The sequence below is a fragment of the Bubalus kerabau genome, chromosome 1 (assembly GCF_029407905.1).
Source record: "Bubalus kerabau isolate K-KA32 ecotype Philippines breed swamp buffalo chromosome 1, PCC_UOA_SB_1v2, whole genome shotgun sequence".
Classification (NCBI taxonomy): Eukaryota; Metazoa; Chordata; class Mammalia; order Artiodactyla; family Bovidae; genus Bubalus; species Bubalus kerabau.
The window spans coordinates 86,577,206-86,597,911 of NC_073624.1; the positions used below are offsets into that span (position 1 = coordinate 86,577,206).

Below are 20,706 nucleotides of genomic sequence, written 5' to 3' on the forward strand. Positions count from 1 at the left end.
GCAGTCCATGGGGTCACTAAGAGTCAGACACGACTGAGCGACTTCACTTTCACTTTTCACTTTCATGTATTAGAGAAGGAAATGGGAACCCACTCCAGTGTTCTTGCCTGGAGAATCCCAGGGACTGGGGAGCCTGGTGGGCTGCCGTCTATGGGGTCGCACAGAGTCGGACACGACTGAAGCGACTTAGCAGCATCAGCAGCAGTGTTCATCACAGCACTATTTACAAGAGCCAAACCTGGAAACAACTTAAATGCCCATCAAGGGAAGAATAGATAAAGATGTGGTACACTTGAGTTCAGTTCAGTCTCTCAGGCGTGTCCCACTCTTTGTAACCCCATGAACTGCAGCACACCAGGCTTCCCTGTCCATCACCAACTCCCGAGCCTACTCAAACTCATGTCCATCATGTTGGTGATGCCATCCAACCATCTCATCCTCTGTCGTCCCCTTCTCCTCCTGCCTTCAACCTTTCCCAGCATCAAGGTCTTTTCCAATGAGTTGGTTCTTTGCATCAGTTAGCCAGTGTAACTGGAGTTTCAGCTTCAGCATGAGTACTTCCAATATTCAGGACTGATTTCTTTAGAATTGACTGGTTGGATCTCCTTGCAGTGCAAGGGACTCTCAAGAGTCTTCTCCAACACCGCAGTTCAAAAACATCAATTCTTCGGTGCTCAGCTTTCTTTATAGTCCAGCTCTCACATCCATACATGACTACTGAAAAAACTAGTTTTGACTAGATGGACCTTTGCTGGTAAAATAATGTCTCTGCTTTTTAATATGCTGTCTAGGTTGTTCATAGCTTTTCTTCCAAGGAGCAAGCGTCTTTTAACTTCATGGCTGCAGTCACCATCTGCATTGATTTTGGAGTCCCCAAAAATAAAATCTGTCACTGTTTCCATTGTTTCCTCATTTATTTGCCATGAAGTGATGGGACTGGATGCCATGATCTTAGTTTTCTGAATGTTGAGTTTTAAGCCAACTTTTTCACACTCTTCTTTCACTTTCATCAAGAGGCTCTTTAGTTTTTCTTCACTTTCTGCCATAAGGCTGGTGTCATCTGTGTATCTGAGGTTATTGATGTTTCTCCCAGCAATCTTGATTCCAACTTGTGCTTCATCCAGTCCAGGATTTCGCATGATGTACTCTGCATATAAGTTAAATAAGCAGGGTGACAATACACAGCCTTGATGTACTCCTTTCCTGATGTGGAACCAGTCTGTTGTTCCATGTCCAGTTCTAAATGCTGCTTCTTGACCTGCATACAGGTTTCTCAGGAGGCAGGTCAGGAGCTTTGTCATTCCCCTCTCTTTAAGAATTTTCCACTGTCGTTGTGATCCACACAGTCAAAGGCTTTGGTGTAGTCAATAAAGCAAAAGGAAATGTTTTTCTCAATGATCCAATGGATGTTGGCAATTTGATCCCTGGTTTGTCTGCCTTTTCTAAATTCAGCTTGAACATCTGGAAGTTCACAGCTCATATACTGTTGAAGCCTGGCTTGGAGAATTTTGAGCATTACTTTACTAGCGTGTGAGATGAGTGCAATTGTGTGGTAGTTTGAGCATTCTTTGGCATTGCCTTTCTTTGGGATTGGAAAGAAAACTGACCTTTTCCAGTCCTGTGGCCACTGCTGAGTTTTCCAAATTTGCTGGCATATTGAGGGCAGCACTTTCACAGCATCATCTTGTAGGATTTGAAATAGCTCAACTGGAATTCCATCACCTCCACTAGTTTTGTTTGTAGTGGTGCTTCCTAAGGCCCACTTGACTTCAGATTCTGGGATGTCTGGCTCTAGGTGAGTAATCACACCATAGTGGTTATCTGGGTCAGGAAGATCTTTTTTGTGTAATTCTTCTGTGTATTCTTGCCATCTCTTCTTAATATCTTCTGCTTCTGTTATGTCCATACCATTCCTGTCCTTTATTGAGTCCATCTTTGCAGAAATGTTCCCTTGGTATCTCTAATGTTCTTGAAGAGATCTCTAGTCTTTTCAATTCTATTGTTTTCCTCTATTTCTTTACATTGATCCCTGAGGAAGGCTTTCTTATCTCTCTTATCTTGCTATTCTTTGGAAATCTGCATTCAAATGAGTATATTTTTCCTTTTCTCCTTTGCCTTTAGTTTCTCTTCTTTTCTCAGCTATTTGTAAGGCCCCCTCAGACAACCATTTTGCCTTTTTGTATTTCTTTTTCTTGGGGATGGTCTTGATCACTGCCTCCTATACAATGTCACGAACCTCTCTCCATAGTTCTTCAGGCACTCTATCAGATATAATCCCTTGAATCTATTTCTCACGCCCACTGTATAATCATAAAGGATTTGATTTGGGTCATACCTGAATGGTCTAGTGTTTTTCCCTACTTTCTTCAATTTAAGCCTGAATTTTGCAATAAGGACTTCATGACCTGAGTCACAGTCAGCTCCCAGTCTTGTTTTTGCTGATATAAACCATAAAAAGGAATAAAATAGTAGAATTTGCAGAAATGTGGATGGATCTAGAGACTGTCATATAGAGTGAAGTAAGTCAGAAAATGAATATATTGCTTATATGTAGAATCTAGAAAATCAATACAGATGAACTTATTTGCAAAGCAGAAATAAAGACACAGATGCAGAGAATGGATGAGTGGATACCAGGGTGGGAGGGGGTGGGATAAACTGGGAGATTGGGATTGACATTTACACACTGCTTGGTATAACATAGGTAAAAAACTGAGAACCTACTGTGTAGCATAGAGAACCCTACTCAGTGCTCTTTGGCGACCTAAATGGGGAGGAAATCCAAAAAAGATGGGCATGTATAGCTGATTCATTTTGCTGTACAGCAGAAACTAACACAAAAATTAATTTTAAATGCTTATGGATTGAAAAAACTGTAATGTATTATTAGGGTATTATGTTGACTTAAGATTAGATGCTACCTTGTTTATCACTCAAGTCAAACACTGATGTTAAACAAAATTTTCTTAGTATATCCTAAAGCAGAACATTGAGATTTTGTATCATTTTTATCACAGATCTATTTACACTTCTGGGATATAAAGAATTTTTTACTTACAACTTTTGTTTCAAAAGATACCTGTGTTTATTTCATAACTAATTAAAGAGACAGCTGTGTTATAATAAAAGTGTCTTAACATTCTGGGTTATATCCCCATTGTCATAAACTAAGGAAGTATGTCCTCCTATGTACGTCAGTTCTCTTTTCTGAATCTCATAAGGAAAATGAGGAAACAGGATTCAAAAATTCCCAGGATTGTTCACTGATGCCATGTAAGTGTTGACAGCAAGTTTAAAAGTTTCAAAAACATTTAAACAGTTGTATGCATTCTCACAATGACTTGTAACAGAACTCCACACCTTTGCCTTGCCAAATACAAGTGAAATGGCTTCATGGTTAGAGAAACTGAGAGGAAATTTTTAGCTCCCAAGTGAGGAAAGTTTGTAAGAATTATTTTTAAATAAACTTTTTAATGAAATGAAAATATATGTAATATATGAAAAAACATATTTAATGAAAATATGTCTATTGTTGAAAATAAAAATGTTGCAGGAAGGACCCCTTCCAAGGCCGGAAACTGGGCTCTTGTCTAACACTCGGAAATGAATTGTCCGAGGAGACACATGTGCTGACAAAGCAAGAGATTTTATTGGGAGAGGGCACCCAGGTGGAGAGCAGTAGGGTAAGGGAACCCAGGAGAACAGCTCTGTCACGTGGCTCGCAATGTCGGGTTTTATGGTGATGGGATTAGTTTCCGGGTGATCTTTGACCAATCATTCTAATTCAGAGCCTTTCCTGGTGGTGCACACATCGCTCAGCCAAGATGGATGCTAGTGAGAGGGATTCTGGGAAGTGGACGGACACGCAGTGTCCCCTTTCGACCTTTCCCGAACTCTTCCGGTTGGTGTTGGCTTATTAGTGCCATATTCCTTATCAGGATCTCCTGTCATAAAACAACTCATGCAAATGGTTACTATGGTGCCTGGCCAGGGTGGGCGGTTTCAATCAGTGGGCTTCCCCTAACAAAAACACTAAAAAGTACAGAGAATATTTAATAAAGACTTGCAAATTGACTGCATTCTTCATTCCTGATCTCTAGAGACTTAGAAAGAATAAGGTCAGTAGAATCTATTTGTTATTAAAATTTAACTTTCAAATACTTTGCATACCTATAGTCCAGTGTTTTATTGATAGGTTACTCATTTGAAATCAAAGAGATTATAAAAAACTTAAATGCAAATTATCTAAAGTCACTGTGACCTTGGATTATTAATATTAAGTTTAAAAATATTGATATAACACAGTCAAAATTATGACTATACATTAATTCTCCCTTGTCCAAAGAAAAGAAATTTTTGTATGTAATTTAAAATAAAACAATAGAAAGATGACCAAAGTCATATAAACCTTTAAATCAACTCTTTTTTTTGACAACCAAAGAACCACTTCCAAAATTGATGTAATCTGATTGAGAAAACAGCTCTATCTCAGATATTACAGTCCAGTCCTGCTGCAATTTAAATGTCACCAGTGGCTATTTGCTGTATCCAATGCTCTGTTCTATGAGAAGAATCTCAACCTTCATTTTTTTAAAAACTTTTTTATTTTGTATTGGAATATAACTGATTAACAATGTTGTTATAGTTTCAGCTGGACAGCAAAAGAACTCAGCCATTCATGTACAAGTATCAATTCTCCCCCAAACTCCCTCCCATCCAAGCTTCTACATAACACTGAGCAGAATTCCTGTACTATACAGTAGGTCATTTTTGGTTATTCTATTTAAATATAGCAGTGTATACCTGTCCATCCCAAACTCCCTGGCTATCCCTTCCCCAAATCCTTCCTTCTGGCAACCGTAAGTTCATTCTCTGATTCTTTACTTCTGATCTTAAACCTTAATTTTTGCAAAACCTGTCATATTTGGTAATTATTTTGATAATTCAGTTCCCAATTCAAGTCATATCATGCCTTGCCTTTTAGTTGATTTTTTTAAATTTAATTTTATTTTTTAACTTTACAATATTGTATTGGTTTTGCCATATATCGAAATGAATCTGCCACAGGTATATACGTGTTCCCCATCCTGAACCCTCTTCCCTCCTCCCTCCTCATACCATCCCTCTGGGTCGTCCCAGTGCACCAGCCCCAAGCATCTAGTATCGCGCATCGAACCTGGACTGGCGACTCATTCCATATATGATATTATACATATTTCAATGCCATTCTCCCAAATTATCCCACCCTCGCCCTCTCCCACAGAGTCCAAAAGACTGTTCTATACATCAGTGTCTCTTTTGCTGTCTTGTATACAGGGTTATTGTTACCATCTTTCTAAATTCCATATATATGCGTTAGTATACTGTATTGGTGTTTTTCTTTCTGGCTTACTTCACTCTGTATAATAGGCTCCAGTTTCATCCACCTCATTAGAACTGATTCAAATGTATTCTTTTTAATGGCTGAGTAATACTCCATTGTGTATATGTACCACTGCTTTCTTATCCATTCATCTGCTGATGGACATCTAGGTTGCTTCCATGTCCTGGCTATTATAAACAGTGCTGCGATGAACATTGGGGTACACGTGTCCCTTTCCCTTCTGGTTTCCTCAGTGTGTATGCCCAGCAGTGGGATTGCTGGATCATAAGGCAGTTCTATTTCCAGTTTTTTAAAGAATCTCCACACTGTTCTCCATAGTGGCTGTACTAGTTTGCATTCCCACTAACAGTGTAAGAGGGTTCCCTTTTCTCCACACCCTCTTCAGCGTTTATTGCTTGTAGACGTTTGGATTGTAGCCATTCTGACTGGCGTGAAATGGTACCTCATAGTGGTTTTGATTTGCATTTCTCTGATAATGAGTGACGTTGAGCATCTTTTCATGTGTTTGTTAGCCATCTGTATGTCTTCTTTGGAGAAATGTCTATTTAGTTCTTTGGCCCATTTTTTGATTGGGTCATTTATTTTTCTGAAATTGAGCTGTAGGAGTTGCTTATATATTTTTGAGATTAGTTGTTTGTCAGTTGCTTCATTTGCTATTATTTTCTCCCATTCTGAAGGCTGTCTTTTCACCTTGTTTATAGTTTCCTTTGTTGTGCAGAAGCTTTTAAGTTTAATTAGGTCCCATTTGTTTATTTTTGCTTTTATTTCCAATATTCTGGGAGGTGGGTCATAGAGGATCCTGCTGTGATGTATGTCAGAGAGTGTTTTGCCTATGTTCTCCTCTAGGAGTTTTATAGTTTCTGGTCTTACATTTAGATCTTTAATCCATTTTGAGTTTATTTTTGTGTATGGTGTTAGAAAGTGCTCTAGTTTCATTCTTTTACAAGTGGTTGACCAGTTTTCCCAGCACCACTTGTTAAAGAGATTGTCTTTAATCCATTGTATATTCTTGCCTCCTTTGTCAAAGATAAGGTGTCCATATGTGCGTGAATTTATCTTTGGGCTTTCTATTTTGTTCTAGTGATCGATATTTCTGTCTTTGTGCCAGTACCATACTGTCTTGATGACTGTGGCTTTGTAGTAGAGCCTGAAGTCAGGCAGGTTGATTCCCCCAGTTCCATTCTTCTTTCTCAAGATCGCTTTGGCTATTCGAGGTTTTTTGTATTTCCATACAAATTGTGAAATTATTAGTTGATTTTGTGGCTCTATCCATGGTACCACAGACAGCTTTTTGATGGGAAAGGCAGTGGCCACTCATGATCGTATGCTTAGAACCTTGCATAAAGCTTGATACCTGTAAGGATTCTAACAAATGTTTGCTATTCAAACACTGATTGGTAAGTTCAAACAGTGGTTGGAAACTGAATCACAAAAATTAAGTCTAGTCTTTTGTTCTGATGTGTGCTAAGCAGTTTAGAAAGACTGTCGTGCATTGCGCATACTCACTCAATCCTGTCTGACTCTTTACCACCCTTTGGACTGTAGCCTGCTGGGTTCCTCAATTCATGGGATTTTCCAGGCAAGAATACTGTAGTGGGTTGCTATGCCCTTCTCCACGGGATCTTCCCAACCAGCGATCGAACCCACATCTCTTGTGTCTCCTGCATAACGCATGAATTCTTTATCCACCAAGCCATCAGGGAAGCCAAACCTTAGAAAGACTAATTGAGTTGTGTAAGGGCAACTTTAATATTCACCAGAATAGAAGATTTGTTGCCAAAGGAAGAAGATGGGGAAATTTATCAGCATATCTGAGGACAGATGCATTCTGTTTCATGGAAATAAGAATGAAGCAAAGAGAGCTGGAATCCAAGTTAGGTGAAAATATATCAGGCCTTATGAAGGCTAGAAGGGAGTTTTTTCTTAGGGAAATGTATAGTTTATATGTGGTTTATATTTTCTTCCTGTTTAATTTTATCTATCTTACAATCATAGGTCATTTTTTAAATGCCAATACAGCTCAGCTGTGCTGAAGGTTTTGTTTTGTTTTCGCATTGGACCATGGCTTTAAAAAGTAAATACGGCAATGATAATGGAAGTGAGGGAATCCCAACAGAAAGATTCAAATCATTTGGCAAGACAAAATATTGCTTGGGTATTCTTGTCTCAGAGGTCCCCTCTATTCAAACCTGGGAATTCATGTTTGATGATAAAGGTCAGCAAATGGGACTGACATAAATGAATAAAACAAAATTTTGTGCAGCAGAGTTTATATCAACTTGTATAACCTACTTCTTATCTTAGCTCTTATATTTCAATGTCCACCACCAATCCTCAGCCATATGAAAGTTTCTTGGGATAATCTTGATCTTAGCCAAAAGGGATTTATGCACTAGCCTAGTGTTCTGGGGCTTAATTTTAAGTTACCTTATAGTAACTTGACACTAAATGTGCATGCTGATTTTGATAATTTAGATTTTGTTCCTGTTACTAAGACCAGCTTTCACTTCAATACCTACTTCACTTACTTAGTTGTAAGGGGCTTAGAAAATTAAAACCATGCAAAGCTAGGCTTGGTTCCAATAGAAGGTACCAGAGTCATTTCTAGGACATAACTTGAGGGACTGTCTGTGACCAATACTAACTCAGGGCGGCTTTGAAACACTACATAGGATCGCAGAGTGGCCAGCCCAGTGGGCAAGGCAAAGAGGTGGAAATCATAGTACTCAGAGATTTAGGTTGGTAAATAAAATTCCAGGCTACTTATATCCAATGCTTGTTTCTACACCCTGAATGTTCCTTTTTTTTTTTAAGCCCTAATATACCATCCAAGCCTTGAAGAAAGACAAGGCTCTGGAATTTTTACCTTGATAAGAAGTAGTAACACCTTTTAGTGCTATACTAATTCATTGGGCTTCCCTGGTAAAGAATCCAAATCAGGAGATTCTGGTTTGATTCCTGGGTCAAGAAGATTCCCTGGAGGTGGGATAGGCTACCCATTCCAGTATTCTTGTGCTTCTCTGGTAGCTAGAGACTCCCCATGGACAGAGTCCATGGAGTGGACCAGTGCCTGGTGGGCTATGGTCCCTGGGGTGGCAAAGAGTTGGACATGAGTGACTACACGAGGCATAACATACTAATTCATTGTTCAAGAAATCTTCACTGATGGTTCATCAGTTCATAAAATGTTTTATGTAATTATAATTGACTGTCAGGCACGGTTCTAGGTGTGATGATTATAACATTAAAAAAAAAAAAAAAACAGTCAAAATTATCTGCCCTTAAGAAGTTTATACTTGGATGGCCTTCCCATATCTATCAAGTTTTCAGTTCTTCTAGTAAGGGTCTGTGGTTTCTGCCTAATGGTCTTCTCTCCACCTGGAAGCAATGGTAAAAAGGTTTACTAGATGCTCTGAGGTGTGTGCTGGGAAGGGAGGTGGTGTAGGGAATCAGCAGGCTAGCATACTTGCTGCCCAAATGTCAATCCAGGATCTCAAGGTCATCTTGGTGCCATTAACGAATCTTCTCAGAAACACATCCCTATACAGTGAGAAAAGAATGTTTCTAAGAGATAGAAACAATTGTACTGCTGGAAAATCCCATAGATGGAGGAGCCTGGAAAGCTGTGGTCCATGGGGTCGCTGAGGGTCAGACATGACTGAGCAACTTCACTTTCACTTTTCACTTTCCTGCATTGGAGAAGGAAATGGCAACCCACTCCAGTGTTCTTGCCTGGAGAATCCCAGGGACAGGGGAGCCTGGTGGGCTGCCGTCTATGGGGTCGCACAGAGCTGGACACGACTGACGCGACTTAGCAGCAGCAGCAGAACCCACTGTTGTATGGTGTTAACATTGATGTCGTATTCTTTATCAGTCACAGTTGAGTTTAAGAAACAAAAACAGCTTAGGGTATTTTAAGCAGGAACTGACATGAGGCAGAGAATTAGAGGCCTACAAAATAGTTAGATGTTATACAAACAGATACTTTCCTGTTTGGGCCTCCAGTAACATTCTAGAACGTAAGTCAACACTGGAACTGTGCCAGAGAAAAGGGACCCCACTATTACCTCAGAAGCTGCCACTGTTTAACACACAGAAAGCTGGGTAACAGAAAATGAAATATCACCTGAGAAAACTCATGACTATAACCATGCTTGAGAGCAGAAGTAGCCGAAAAAGGGTAGAAAGATGTCTTCCACTTTGCTTTCACCTTCCAAATTTTCAGCAAGTTCATTTTAAATAGTCAAAATAGTTTGCGCCAGAACTCTAGCTGTAAGAGTTGAAGAAGGCAAAATGCAGGCTGAGTGAACCCAGTTCGTATTATGCAACATCCACTTTAACCTCCAAGGTGAATTTGTGAAAGTACAGACTCTTAGACTTTCACTTGACCTAATGAATCCGTTTCTGGGTACCAAAACAGACATACTAAAAAACACTTGCCCAGTGGATTCTCATACTTAGGAACATTTGGGGGAAAATTAATTCAAATTATCAGGATGAGACCTAGGATACATAGTCATATTAAACACATCTAGAAAATAGTTTTAAAATATGTGATTTTAAAAGAAACATTGAGCTTTGCTTATATGATTTAATTTTATGGACCTGACTCTATTCTGAATCAGAAAGTGAAATACTTATCGCCTCAGGTAATTGTTCACTTCACAATGCCAAATGGAAAAAAAAAATTCTTTCCTCAGTGATTTGCTTTCCCTAGTTCTCCATGCAATTGGACAAAATATTGACAATTTGGTGGCTGCATTTTATTACAGAAGTTTGCCCAGTTCTCTCTCTGGGGGTATTTCAAAGTAATGTCCTATTCAGACCTCACAATGTATTCTTGTCTAGTTTGCAAGCAAGGAAAAGTTTAGCATCACTCCAAGGGATGAGAAATTCCTCATTTAGAAGAGCAAAAAAGTATGTTCTTTCTTCATCTAAATGAAGATTTCCATTGAACAAATGATTACATTTGGCTTCTAATGATCAACTGATTTAAATGCATTAGATTACTCAGTTCAAAAATAAGTGGGAATTTATAATTCACAGAGAAATACCAAATCAACCTTGCATATAACTTTCCTCACAGTGCCTTGAACAATGTTGGCTGACTTAATGAAAGATGAATTCCCTGTGCTGATTTAATACTTTGCTAAGATAATGCATCTGTAGCTTTTTCCCAAAGTGACTTAGTATTTCCTGGAAATTGTCATGGTTTCTGAGGTTTCCTTAAATGTGAATTTCAATCATAATTAAAAGGTTGTTTTAGTCATGGTAAGTAGCACTGGTTGTTGCAACAAACAACCCACAAACCTTGGTGGCTTACCACAATGAAAGTTAATTTCTTATGCAGCAGTCCAACTGAGGGTTGAGTGATCAGCTCACCATCTAGCGATTAGCATTCTAGTCTCCTGATATCTGATAGCTCAACCTCTTCTATATCAAAGTAGAAAACATTTTCTTTGAAGGGCCAGACAGTAAATATTTTAAGCCTTGCCAGTCAAGAGGAAAAATCAAAGATATTATATAGGTATTTACTGAACAAGAGAGAAAATAAATTTCAGCAAATACTGTTCTGATAAAATTCAAAAATATAATAACTAAGTATATTTCTTTGTAATACAAGCCTCCCAGTGAGAAAAATTGGATTATTTTGTTGAGGGATGTAATTTTGCTTAATTGAGGCTTAACATTACTTTCCCTATAATCAAAATGATTGCAGAGTAGAGTAATGCTACTCTGTATTAAGATATTTTTTCATATTTCATCTTTTCACATGATAAGTTCTGCCAATACCGATATCAGCCCATGAGTGTATGATTTTAATTGGCCATATTCATATCTTAAAAGCTAGATTTAGGATTCTATTAGATTCTTCTCTTGCCTTTTAACTTGTCATTACATTGCAAACTGATCACTTCTGATGAAGATTAGAAGGAAGCTCCTTAACTGATCAACTGTATGGATTTTGAAATAAGGAAATTTTTGTACTTGCATTGCTATGTCTAAAATATTGCTGTTACAGGAGTCTGAGCTGGAAAAGTATATCACTGCAAATTAATGTGGGAATGGAGATTTGGTTTTTTGTTTTAAATTTACAGCACGGAAAGTGTATAAAGCAGCTTGACATTACTTGTGGCTCAAACATTAGGGTGTTATGGAAATGACTTCACAGTGTCCGTGTTTCATACCTAAGTGGTATTTTGCCTTCAAATTCTAGGTTGAATTCAGTAAACATCATCAATTCTGTGGAAAAAGTGGATTTCCAAAGTAATTTAGTTTTTGACAATAGTGGCTGAGCACCACTTTTCTTATTCAGGAAAATTTCAATTTTGAATGTTTAATTTGACAGTAAAATATTAAAGCTACTAAACCATCCATCCACTACTAAACTACCATGTAGTAGGGAAATGCAAGAAATCCAGTTTCTATTCCTGACAGAAATGTATGGAAGTGATAATGGATAAATCCATGAAAGCAAATGGGATATGTTGTTGATACTTCTGTTCCAACAACACATAATAGATTCAAATACTTTCTGCAAAGACTTTGCTCATAAATAAGACAATTAACAGCCATAGGCTCTAAATATTTTTTCACTATTTTTGTTCATTTGTCCACAGAACCTTTTTCTGATCCACACAGATTTTTACCATCATCAGTTGTAATACATCTTAGAAGATTCCACTTCATGTTGTTTCAAATTAATATTTTCTCAACTTCTCTGGAAAGATACTCACCTGTATTTCTACTCAGATGATTCAGTAGCTTAAAACTCGACATCCAATGAGCAGCTGGTAGCACAGGTAGTATTTACTTATCAAAGATCAAGAACAAACCACTGAAAATCATCTACATTATTATTAATGTTTTTGTCAACTCTTGATGTTGTTTCTGTAGGGTTAAGGGAGTTAGAGAAGGCAAGGTTTGAAAAAACGAGACCGGGACTTTACAGGAACAGACCACTTTTAATGAGGCCGGAAGGGGCATCAGTCAGATTAGTGAGCTGCTGCACTAACCCAAGAAAAGAGTAAGTATATATAGGCATGGAAATCTACTGTCTTAAGGGGGTCTGTTCTTCTCCAAGGTTGTTTGGGTTAGTTATCTCTTAAAAAGCCGGGGCAAGGAATTCTGGAGATAGGCCCGAGGCTGGGACCTGCTGGGAGTTGGATGTAATCAACCTTAATGTCCTTTTTTTTTTCCCTTCGGGTGAGAGTTATTTGTTTTGTATACAATGGTAGGGAGGACCCAGAGGGGAGTTTAACTCCAGGCTATTTAGAGCTCTGTAACTTTCCTTCAGTTTCCATCATCCTTAACTTTTTGAGCAACTGTTCTCATCAAAAGGGTAATAGCTTTGAATTATTTTTTTCTGGATGCATTTTTTTTTCAGCCACAATCAAACACAATCTAATTAACTCAACATAAGTAAACAGCTTTCTTGCTTGGCTAACAAATGAGCCATTGGAAGAATTTATTTAGGTTGCAACCTAATTACTTTTTCTTTACTTTTGTGAAGGAACGCTACTGTGTTAAGGTATTTTGTTTTTAAACTTTCTAATTTTTCTGGACAATATTTTCCTGTCAGTTGGGAGTATTTCAGTGTGTACTCTGGTAATATCAAGACATACAGTATCAGCTTCCTATTGCTGCTGTAACACCACAAACTTAGCGACTTAACACACTTTATTATTTTACAGTTCTGGAGATAAATAGTTCAAAGTGAGTCGAACTGGCTAAAATCAAAGCCTATGTTCCTTCTAGAGGTTCTATGGGACAATCCAGTTCTCTGCCTTTCACAGCCTCGGTATGCATGCATGCTAAATTGCTTCAGTCATGTCCAAATCTTTGCAACCCCATAGACTGTAGCTCACTAGGCTCCTCTGTTCGTGGGATTCTCCAGGCAAGAATACTGGAGTGGGTTGCCATTCTCTTCTCCAGGGGATCTTCCTGATCCAGGGATTGAACCTGCATTGCAGGATTGCAGAAGACCCTTGACCTGCAATCCAGGGTCTCCTGCATTGCAGGCAGACTTTCCCAGCCTCTAGAGGAGTCCTTGGCTTGTGGCCTCAGCCAGTAATTACATTACTCCAACATTTACTTCCATCATTCCATTTCCTCCTCCGATTGACTATCTTGCCTCCCCTTTAATGAGGGCCATTGTGATTACCTTAGAACCACTAGGATAATAATGGTCTCAGGGTCTGTTTGGAATAATGAGATTCTGAACCAGACAGCCAGAACTACTGCAGGTCTTCCATTAAGGGATTTTAAACTATGCATTTTTAACACTTAAGGGAAATAATTTAAGATACTTTTTGTGTTCTTAGTATGAGAGGCTATTTTACATCGTAAAATCGGCATAAATTGTTTTGTAAAAAGGAAAGTGTTTCTAATCGTGTTTCAATGTTTGTATTGATGCAAAGTAAGTTATTACTTTGTACTAGGTGATTTGGCTACTGAGAGAATATTGTATTGCAAAGGAAGCAATCTTATTTCTTAAGACAATAAACATATTTTAACAAGTTCTCTGCTTCTGTTCACTGATTTATAATTGACTTCATGTTTCAGGCTGGGAATTGAGCAGCTGTTTGAAGTAGGACAGGTAAACCTCAGCATATAATACACTCAGCTCAACTGCAGTGTTTAAATTACACATTTAAAATCCCTTTTTACAGACACCAAAGCAAAAAATACATCTTTCTGGGTTGCAAACATGCGTATAGTAATAGGGTGATATTGTAGAGTTAATGTTAAATAAAACCCAAACATAGGATGTGCGGAAAATAAGATTTGATTAATTTGTAGACTCATTTCTATCTTTGCCTTTAGCTTTATTAAAAAAAGTATTTTTTATTGAAGGATAATTTTTTTACAGAATTTTATTGTTTTCTGTCAAACCTCAACATGAATCAGTCATAGGTATACATATATCCACTCCCTTTTGAACCTCCCTCCCATCTGCCTTCCCATCCCACCCCTCTAGGTTGATACAGAGCCCGTTTGAGTTTCCTGAGCCATACAGCAAATTCCCATTGGCTATCTATTTTACATATGGTAATTTAAGTTTCCATGTTACTCTTTCCATATATCTCGCCCTCTCCTCCCTTCTCCCCATGTCCATAAATCTATTCTCCATGTCTGTTTCTTCATTGCTGCCCTGTAAATAAATTCTTCAGTGCCATTTTTCTAGATTCCATATATATATGTTAGAATACATATTTATCTTTCTCTTTCTGACTTACTTCTCTCTGTATAATAGATTCTAGGTTCATCTACCTCATTAGAACTGACTCAAATGCATTCCTTTTTATGGCTGAGTAATATTCTGTTGTGTATATGTATCACAACTTCTTTATCCATTCATCTGTCAATGGACATCTAGATTGGTTCCATGTTCTAGCTATCATAAATAGTGTTGCAATGAACAATGGGATACATGTGTCTTTTTCAATTTTGGTTTCCTCAGGGTATATGCCTAGGATGGAATTCCTGGGTCATATGGTGGTTTTATTCCTAGTGTTTTAAGGAATCTCCATACCATCTTCCATAGTGGCTGTATCAATTTACATTCCCACAAATAGTACAAGAGTGTTCCCTTTTCTCCACACTCTTCCCAGCATTTAAATTGTTTGTAGACTTTTTTATGATGGCCATTCTGACCAGTGTGAGGTGATAATCTCATTGTGGTTTTGATTTGCATTGCTCTAATAATGAGCGATGTTGAGCATCTTTTCATGTGTTTGTTAGCCATCTGCATGTCTTCTTTGGAGAAATGTCTGTTTAGGTCTTTTTCCCACTTTCTGGTTGAGTTTGTTTTTCTGGCATTGAGTTGTATGAGCTGCTTGTGTATTTTGGAAATTAATCCTTTGTCAGTTGTTTCATTTGCTATTATTTTCTCCCATTCTGAGGATCGTCTTTTCACCTTGTTTATAGTTTCCTTTGCTGTGCAAAAGCGTTTAAGTTTAATCAGGCCCCACTTGTTTACTTTTGTTTTCACTTCCATTACTCTAGGAGGTGGGTCACAGAGGATCTTGCTTTGATTTATGTCATCAAGTATTCTACCTATGTTTTCCTCTAAGTGTTTCATAGTTTCTGGTCTTCCATTTAGGTCTTTAATCCATTTTGTGTTTATCTTTGTGTATGGTGTTAGGAAGTGTTCTAATTTCATTCTTTTACCCATAGCTGTCCAGTTTTCCCAGCACCGTTTATTGAAAAGGCTGTGTTTGCCCCATTGTGTATTCTTGCCTCTTTTGTCAAAAATAAGGTTCCCATAGGTGCATGGGTTTATTTCTGGGTTTTCTGTCTTGTTCCATTGGTCTTGTGTGCCAGTACATTACTGTCTTGGTTACTGTAGCTTTGTAGTATAATCTGAAATCAGAAAGGTTGATTTCTCTTTCTCCATTTTTCTTTCTCAAGACTGCTTGGTTATTCTGGGTCTTTTGTGTGTCCATATGAATTGTGAAATTTTTTTGTTCTAGTTCTGTGAAAAATGCCATTGGTAATTTGATAGGGATTGCGTTGAATCTGTAGATTGCATTTGGTAGTATAGTCATTTTCACAATATTGATTCTTCCTACTCAGGAACATAGAATATCTTTCCATCTGTTTATGTCAACTTTGATTTCTTTCAGTGTCTTATAATTTTCTGTGTACAGTTCTTTTTTCTCCTTAGGTAAGTTTGTTCCTAGATATTTAATTCTTTTTGTTGCAATGGTGAATGGGATTGATTCCTTAATTTCTCTTTCTGATTTTTCATTGTTAGAAAAATAGAAATGCAACAATTTCATTGTTATATAGAAATGCAAGTGATTTCTGCTTTTAAAAGTGAGAATCCTAGAGCAGTTTGGTGCATTCTGTTAAAGCCTTAACAGTGATCTATTTTGCTTACACTGTTGCATCCCAAGGGATTCCCCCAGGGACCCTGACTTGCTGATGTGTGTATATATTTGCAAAAACAAAAGAAAAAAGTTACCCATTGTGATATAAGGTATCAGTCATGCAACTCAAGATTGGCTTATAGACATGCAGTTCCCTTATTTACAAAGAGTCTTGTTTTTCTGACAGGATTTATTCACACTGCTGTGCCCTTGATTTGACGTACAAAATGCTGTTAATCTAAACATTTATAAATAAAGTCTTGAATAGAGATTAAATTTTAAATTATCTATTGCAAGACACTTAAATTAAAAGTGCAAGACACTTTGCATCTGCAAAGTCCTTTTTTTTTCCTGAATATTTTTACTTTATGTATGCAAAGTTCCTTTTGACATGTAAATAACAAATTCACACGTTCCAGGGATTAGGGTATGGATATCTGTGGTTTGACTTCCCTGGCAGCTCAGTTGGTAAAGAAATTGCCTGCAAAGCAGGATACCCTGGTTCGATTCCTGGGTCAGGAAGATCCACTGGAGAAGGAACAAGCTATCCACTCCAGCATTCTTGGGCTTCCCTTATGGCTCAGCTGATAAAGAATCTGCCTGCAATGTGGGAGACCTGGGTTGGATCCCTGGATTGGGAAGATCCCCTGGAGAAGGGAAAGGCTACCCACGCCAGTATTCTGGCCTGGAGAATTCCATGGGCTTTATAGCTCATGGGATCGCAAAGAGTTGGACACAACTGAATGACTTTCACTTCACATCTGGGGTTTGAGGGTAGGATTACTTTCTAACCAACTAAAAGGTTATTGGGAAAATACACAATGCTTTGGCACCTAATTTGATAGCAAAATAATCCACACTCCACTATGCCTTAAACACACACCATATGAAGTCCATCGGTTTTGACCTGATGAATATGCACCATTAGTAAAAAAAAAAGTTACAGTACAGTGATATAGATTGCTGTCAAAACGGTGTTATAACTGCATCACTGCGATGTAGAATGCACTAAGACAGCCAACAGGTTTGAACTGACGGTACCACACATGGTATCTGTAACAGATTCAACTCTGCTATAATATAAAAGCGGGCATTAAACAAGACAGAAATGAATGTGAATGTGTTCCACTGAAACTTTGCTTATGACCATTGCCATGTGTGTGCTCAGTGTTGTCTGACTGTTTGTGACCCCATGGACTCTATCCCGCCAGACTTCTCTGTGAGTGGATTTTTCCAGGCAAGAATATTGGAGTAGGTTGCCATTTTCTTCTCCAGGGGATGTTCCCAACCCAGGAAATGAACTCATGTCTCTTGTGCCCCCTGCATTGGGAGGTGGATTTTTTTACCACTGCACCACCTGCACAATGGAATTTAAATTTCATATAATTTTGAACAATTGTGGAATATTATTACTCTTATTTTAAAAAATAATTTTAAAATGTAAAGCCATTTCAGCTCATTTGCTGTTGTTCACTAAGTTGCATCTGACTTTTTGCGACCACATGGACTGCAGCACACCAGGCTTTCCTGTCCTTCACTATTTTACTGATTTTGCTCAAACTCATGTCCATTGAGTCAGTGGTGCTATCCAACCATGTCATCCTTTGTCACCTCCTTCTCCTCCTGCCCTCAATCTTTCCTAGCATCAGGGTCTTTTCCAATGAGCTGGCTCTTCTCATCAGATGACCAAAATATTGGAGTTTCTGTCTCAGCATCAGTCCTTCCAATAAATATTCAGTGTTGATTTCCTTTAGGATTGACTGGATTTTATATCCTTGCTGTCCAAAGTATTTTCAAGATCTTCTCCTGTAAAAGTTTGAAAGCATCATTTTTTCAGCACTCATCCTCCTTTATTGACCAACTCTCAACATCCACACATGACTACTTTGACTATACAGGCTTTTGTCAGCAAAGTGATGTCTCTGCTTTTTAATATGCTGCCTAGGTTTTTCATAGCTTTTCTTCCAAGGTGCAAGCATCTTTTAATTTTGTGGCTGTAGTCACCATCCACAGTGATTATGGAGCCCAAGAAAATTAAATCTGTCACTGTTTCCACTTTTTCCCCATCTAATTGCCATGAAGTGATGGGACTGGATGCCATGATCTTTGTTTTCTGAATGTTGAGTTTTAACCCAGCTTTTCACCCTCCTCTTTCACCTTTTTCAAGAGGCTCTTTCATTACTCTTCACTTTCTTTCATTAAAGTTGTATCAGGTACATATCTGAGGTTGTTGATATTTCTCACAGCAATCCTGATTCCAGCTTGTGCTTCATGCATCCTGGCATTTCACATGATGTACTCTGCATATAAGTTAGATAAGCAGGGTGACAACATACAGCCTTGATGTACTCCTTTCCCAATTTTGAGCCAGTCTGTTGTTCCATGTCTGATTCTACGTGTTGCTTCTTGACCTGCATACACATTTCTCAGGAAGCAGGTGAGGTGGTCTGGTAGTCCCAACTCTTTAAGAATTTTCCACAGTTTTTTTGTGATCCACACTGTCAAAGGCTTTAGTGTAGTCAATGAAACTTTTTTTTTTTTTTTTTAATTTCCTTCATGTTTGAACAAAAAAGGCAGTGAGGACCACAGAGGGCATGGTTCCAATATGGCAGCAGTGATGGATGTGGACACCCCAAGTGGCACCATGGAAAACATGGGCAAGAAGAGCTTTGAAGTGAAACAAGTGGAATGCAGTAGATTTTGGGGCCTGGAATATTGTGGTTGATGACCATGCCATCTGCAGGAACCACATCATGATCGTTCCATAAAATGTTGAGCTAACCAGGTATCTGCAGCTTCTGAAAAGTGCACTGTTGCATCGGGAATCTGGGACCATGATTTCTTTTCCACTGCTTCTCCTGCTGTCTCAAAACATGGTAGGTGTGTCCACTGGATGACAGAGAGTGGGAATTCCAAAAGTATGGGCACTAGAAAAGAATTCTTGCAAGTCCAATTGTTTCATTATTCATTTAATGATTCACTCTGTGCATGCTAAGTCACTTCAGTCATGTCTAACTCTTTGAGATGCTATTGACCATAGCACATGAGGCATTTCTGTCCTTTGGATTCGCCAGGCAAGAATACTGGAGTGGGTGGCCATGGCCTCCTCCAGGGGAACTTCCCAACCTAGGGATGGAACCTGAGTCTCCTAAGTCTCCTGCATGGGTAGTCAGGTTCTTTACTACTAGCACTACCTGGACTGTTCCTTAATTATAAAACAGATATTGATGCACGATACTGGATGCTTGGGGCTGGTGCACTGGGACGACCCAGAGGGATGGTATGGGGAGGGAGGAGGGAGGAGGGTTCAGGATGGGGAACACGTGTATACCTGTGGCGGATTCATTTTGATATTTGGCAAAACCAATACAATATTGTAAAGTTTAAAAATAAAATAAAATTAAAAAAAAAAACAGATAGACTTCTGTTTTTGTGCTTTGTCTTTTCAGTCTGCTCTTCCTGCAGCCATATTATATGATGTGTCAAATGAAATCCAGTTCATGTCTCTTATATTTGCTATATCTTGTATTCCTAGGTTGGAAAGCCAGCTTTTGAAAGAGATGTTTTTTCATTAGAGCCAGAGCAGAATTGTCCTGTGAGCACATTGCTTGTCTCAAGGAAGCCTGGTTACTGATGGCAGTCTTGGCAAGTCCCCTCTCTGCTCCAAGGTTTTCTCCTATATAAAGCAGCTTCTAAGAGCTAAATGACATCAGGTGGATGCAGAAAGAGGCTTTATAAACTATAAAGCCACTGTAAAATGTAAACATTTGTATGACCTGTTGCTTTCTCTTCTTAGTTTGCAAAAGTAAATTTGGAAAAATAATTAATATGTAATCTTGGCTAGCTAAGAGCAATTTATGAACTTAAGTTGAAAATTGATATCATTTAAATTGAGTTAATGGGAGAATACAAGTTTCCTTCCCCACTGCCACTTTTTGCAATTTCTTTAAAATGTCTTGCCCATAGCAGGAATCACCCTTTCTAAAACTGATTCAATATAGTCATTAACTGAGAAAGTACAGTTTATTACACTGGCTCTCGAAATATTGGGGCTTCCTGCTTAGCTCAGTTGGTAAAGAATCTTCCTGCAGTGCTGGAGACCTGGGCTCGATTCCCGGGTCAGGAAGATCCTCTGCAGAAGGAAATGGCAACCCACTCCAGTATTCTTGCCTGGAGAATCCCATGGACAGAGGAGCCTGGCTGGCTAATCAATAGGGTCAAAAGAGTCAGACACAACTTATCACTATCTTTCTTTCTTTCTCAAAGTATGGTCTGAGGACTCTTGGGGTACCTGAAACACTTTCGGAAGGTTCATGAAATCTCTTTTCCAACTGCCCGGCTGTATGGGGTCCACTTTTCCTTATATTTCAACCAAAATATGTTCAAATGAAGCTGACAAGAGACCCCATCTGTCTTCTATTAAATCAGATATAAAAGGCAAAAATGCCA

The 20,706-nt window shown here is 38.5% G+C and overlaps 1 protein-coding gene across 4 annotated transcripts in view; it reads right to left on the reverse strand.

Annotated features, from left to right (window-relative positions):
- Positions 1-18,993: 18,993 nt before the first annotated feature.
- NELL2 (neural EGFL like 2) overlaps positions 18,994-20,706 on the reverse strand; it is a 420,064-nt gene continuing 418,351 nt past the window's right edge. For all 4 annotated transcript variants that reach the window (XM_055581465.1, XM_055581456.1, XM_055581449.1 and 1 more), the window contains one exon: positions 18,994-19,146. In XM_055581465.1, coding sequence (XP_055437440.1) covers positions 19,009-19,146 — 138 coding nt within the window. In that variant the 3' untranslated portion in view covers positions 18,994-19,008. The remainder of the gene's footprint in view (positions 19,147-20,706) is intronic.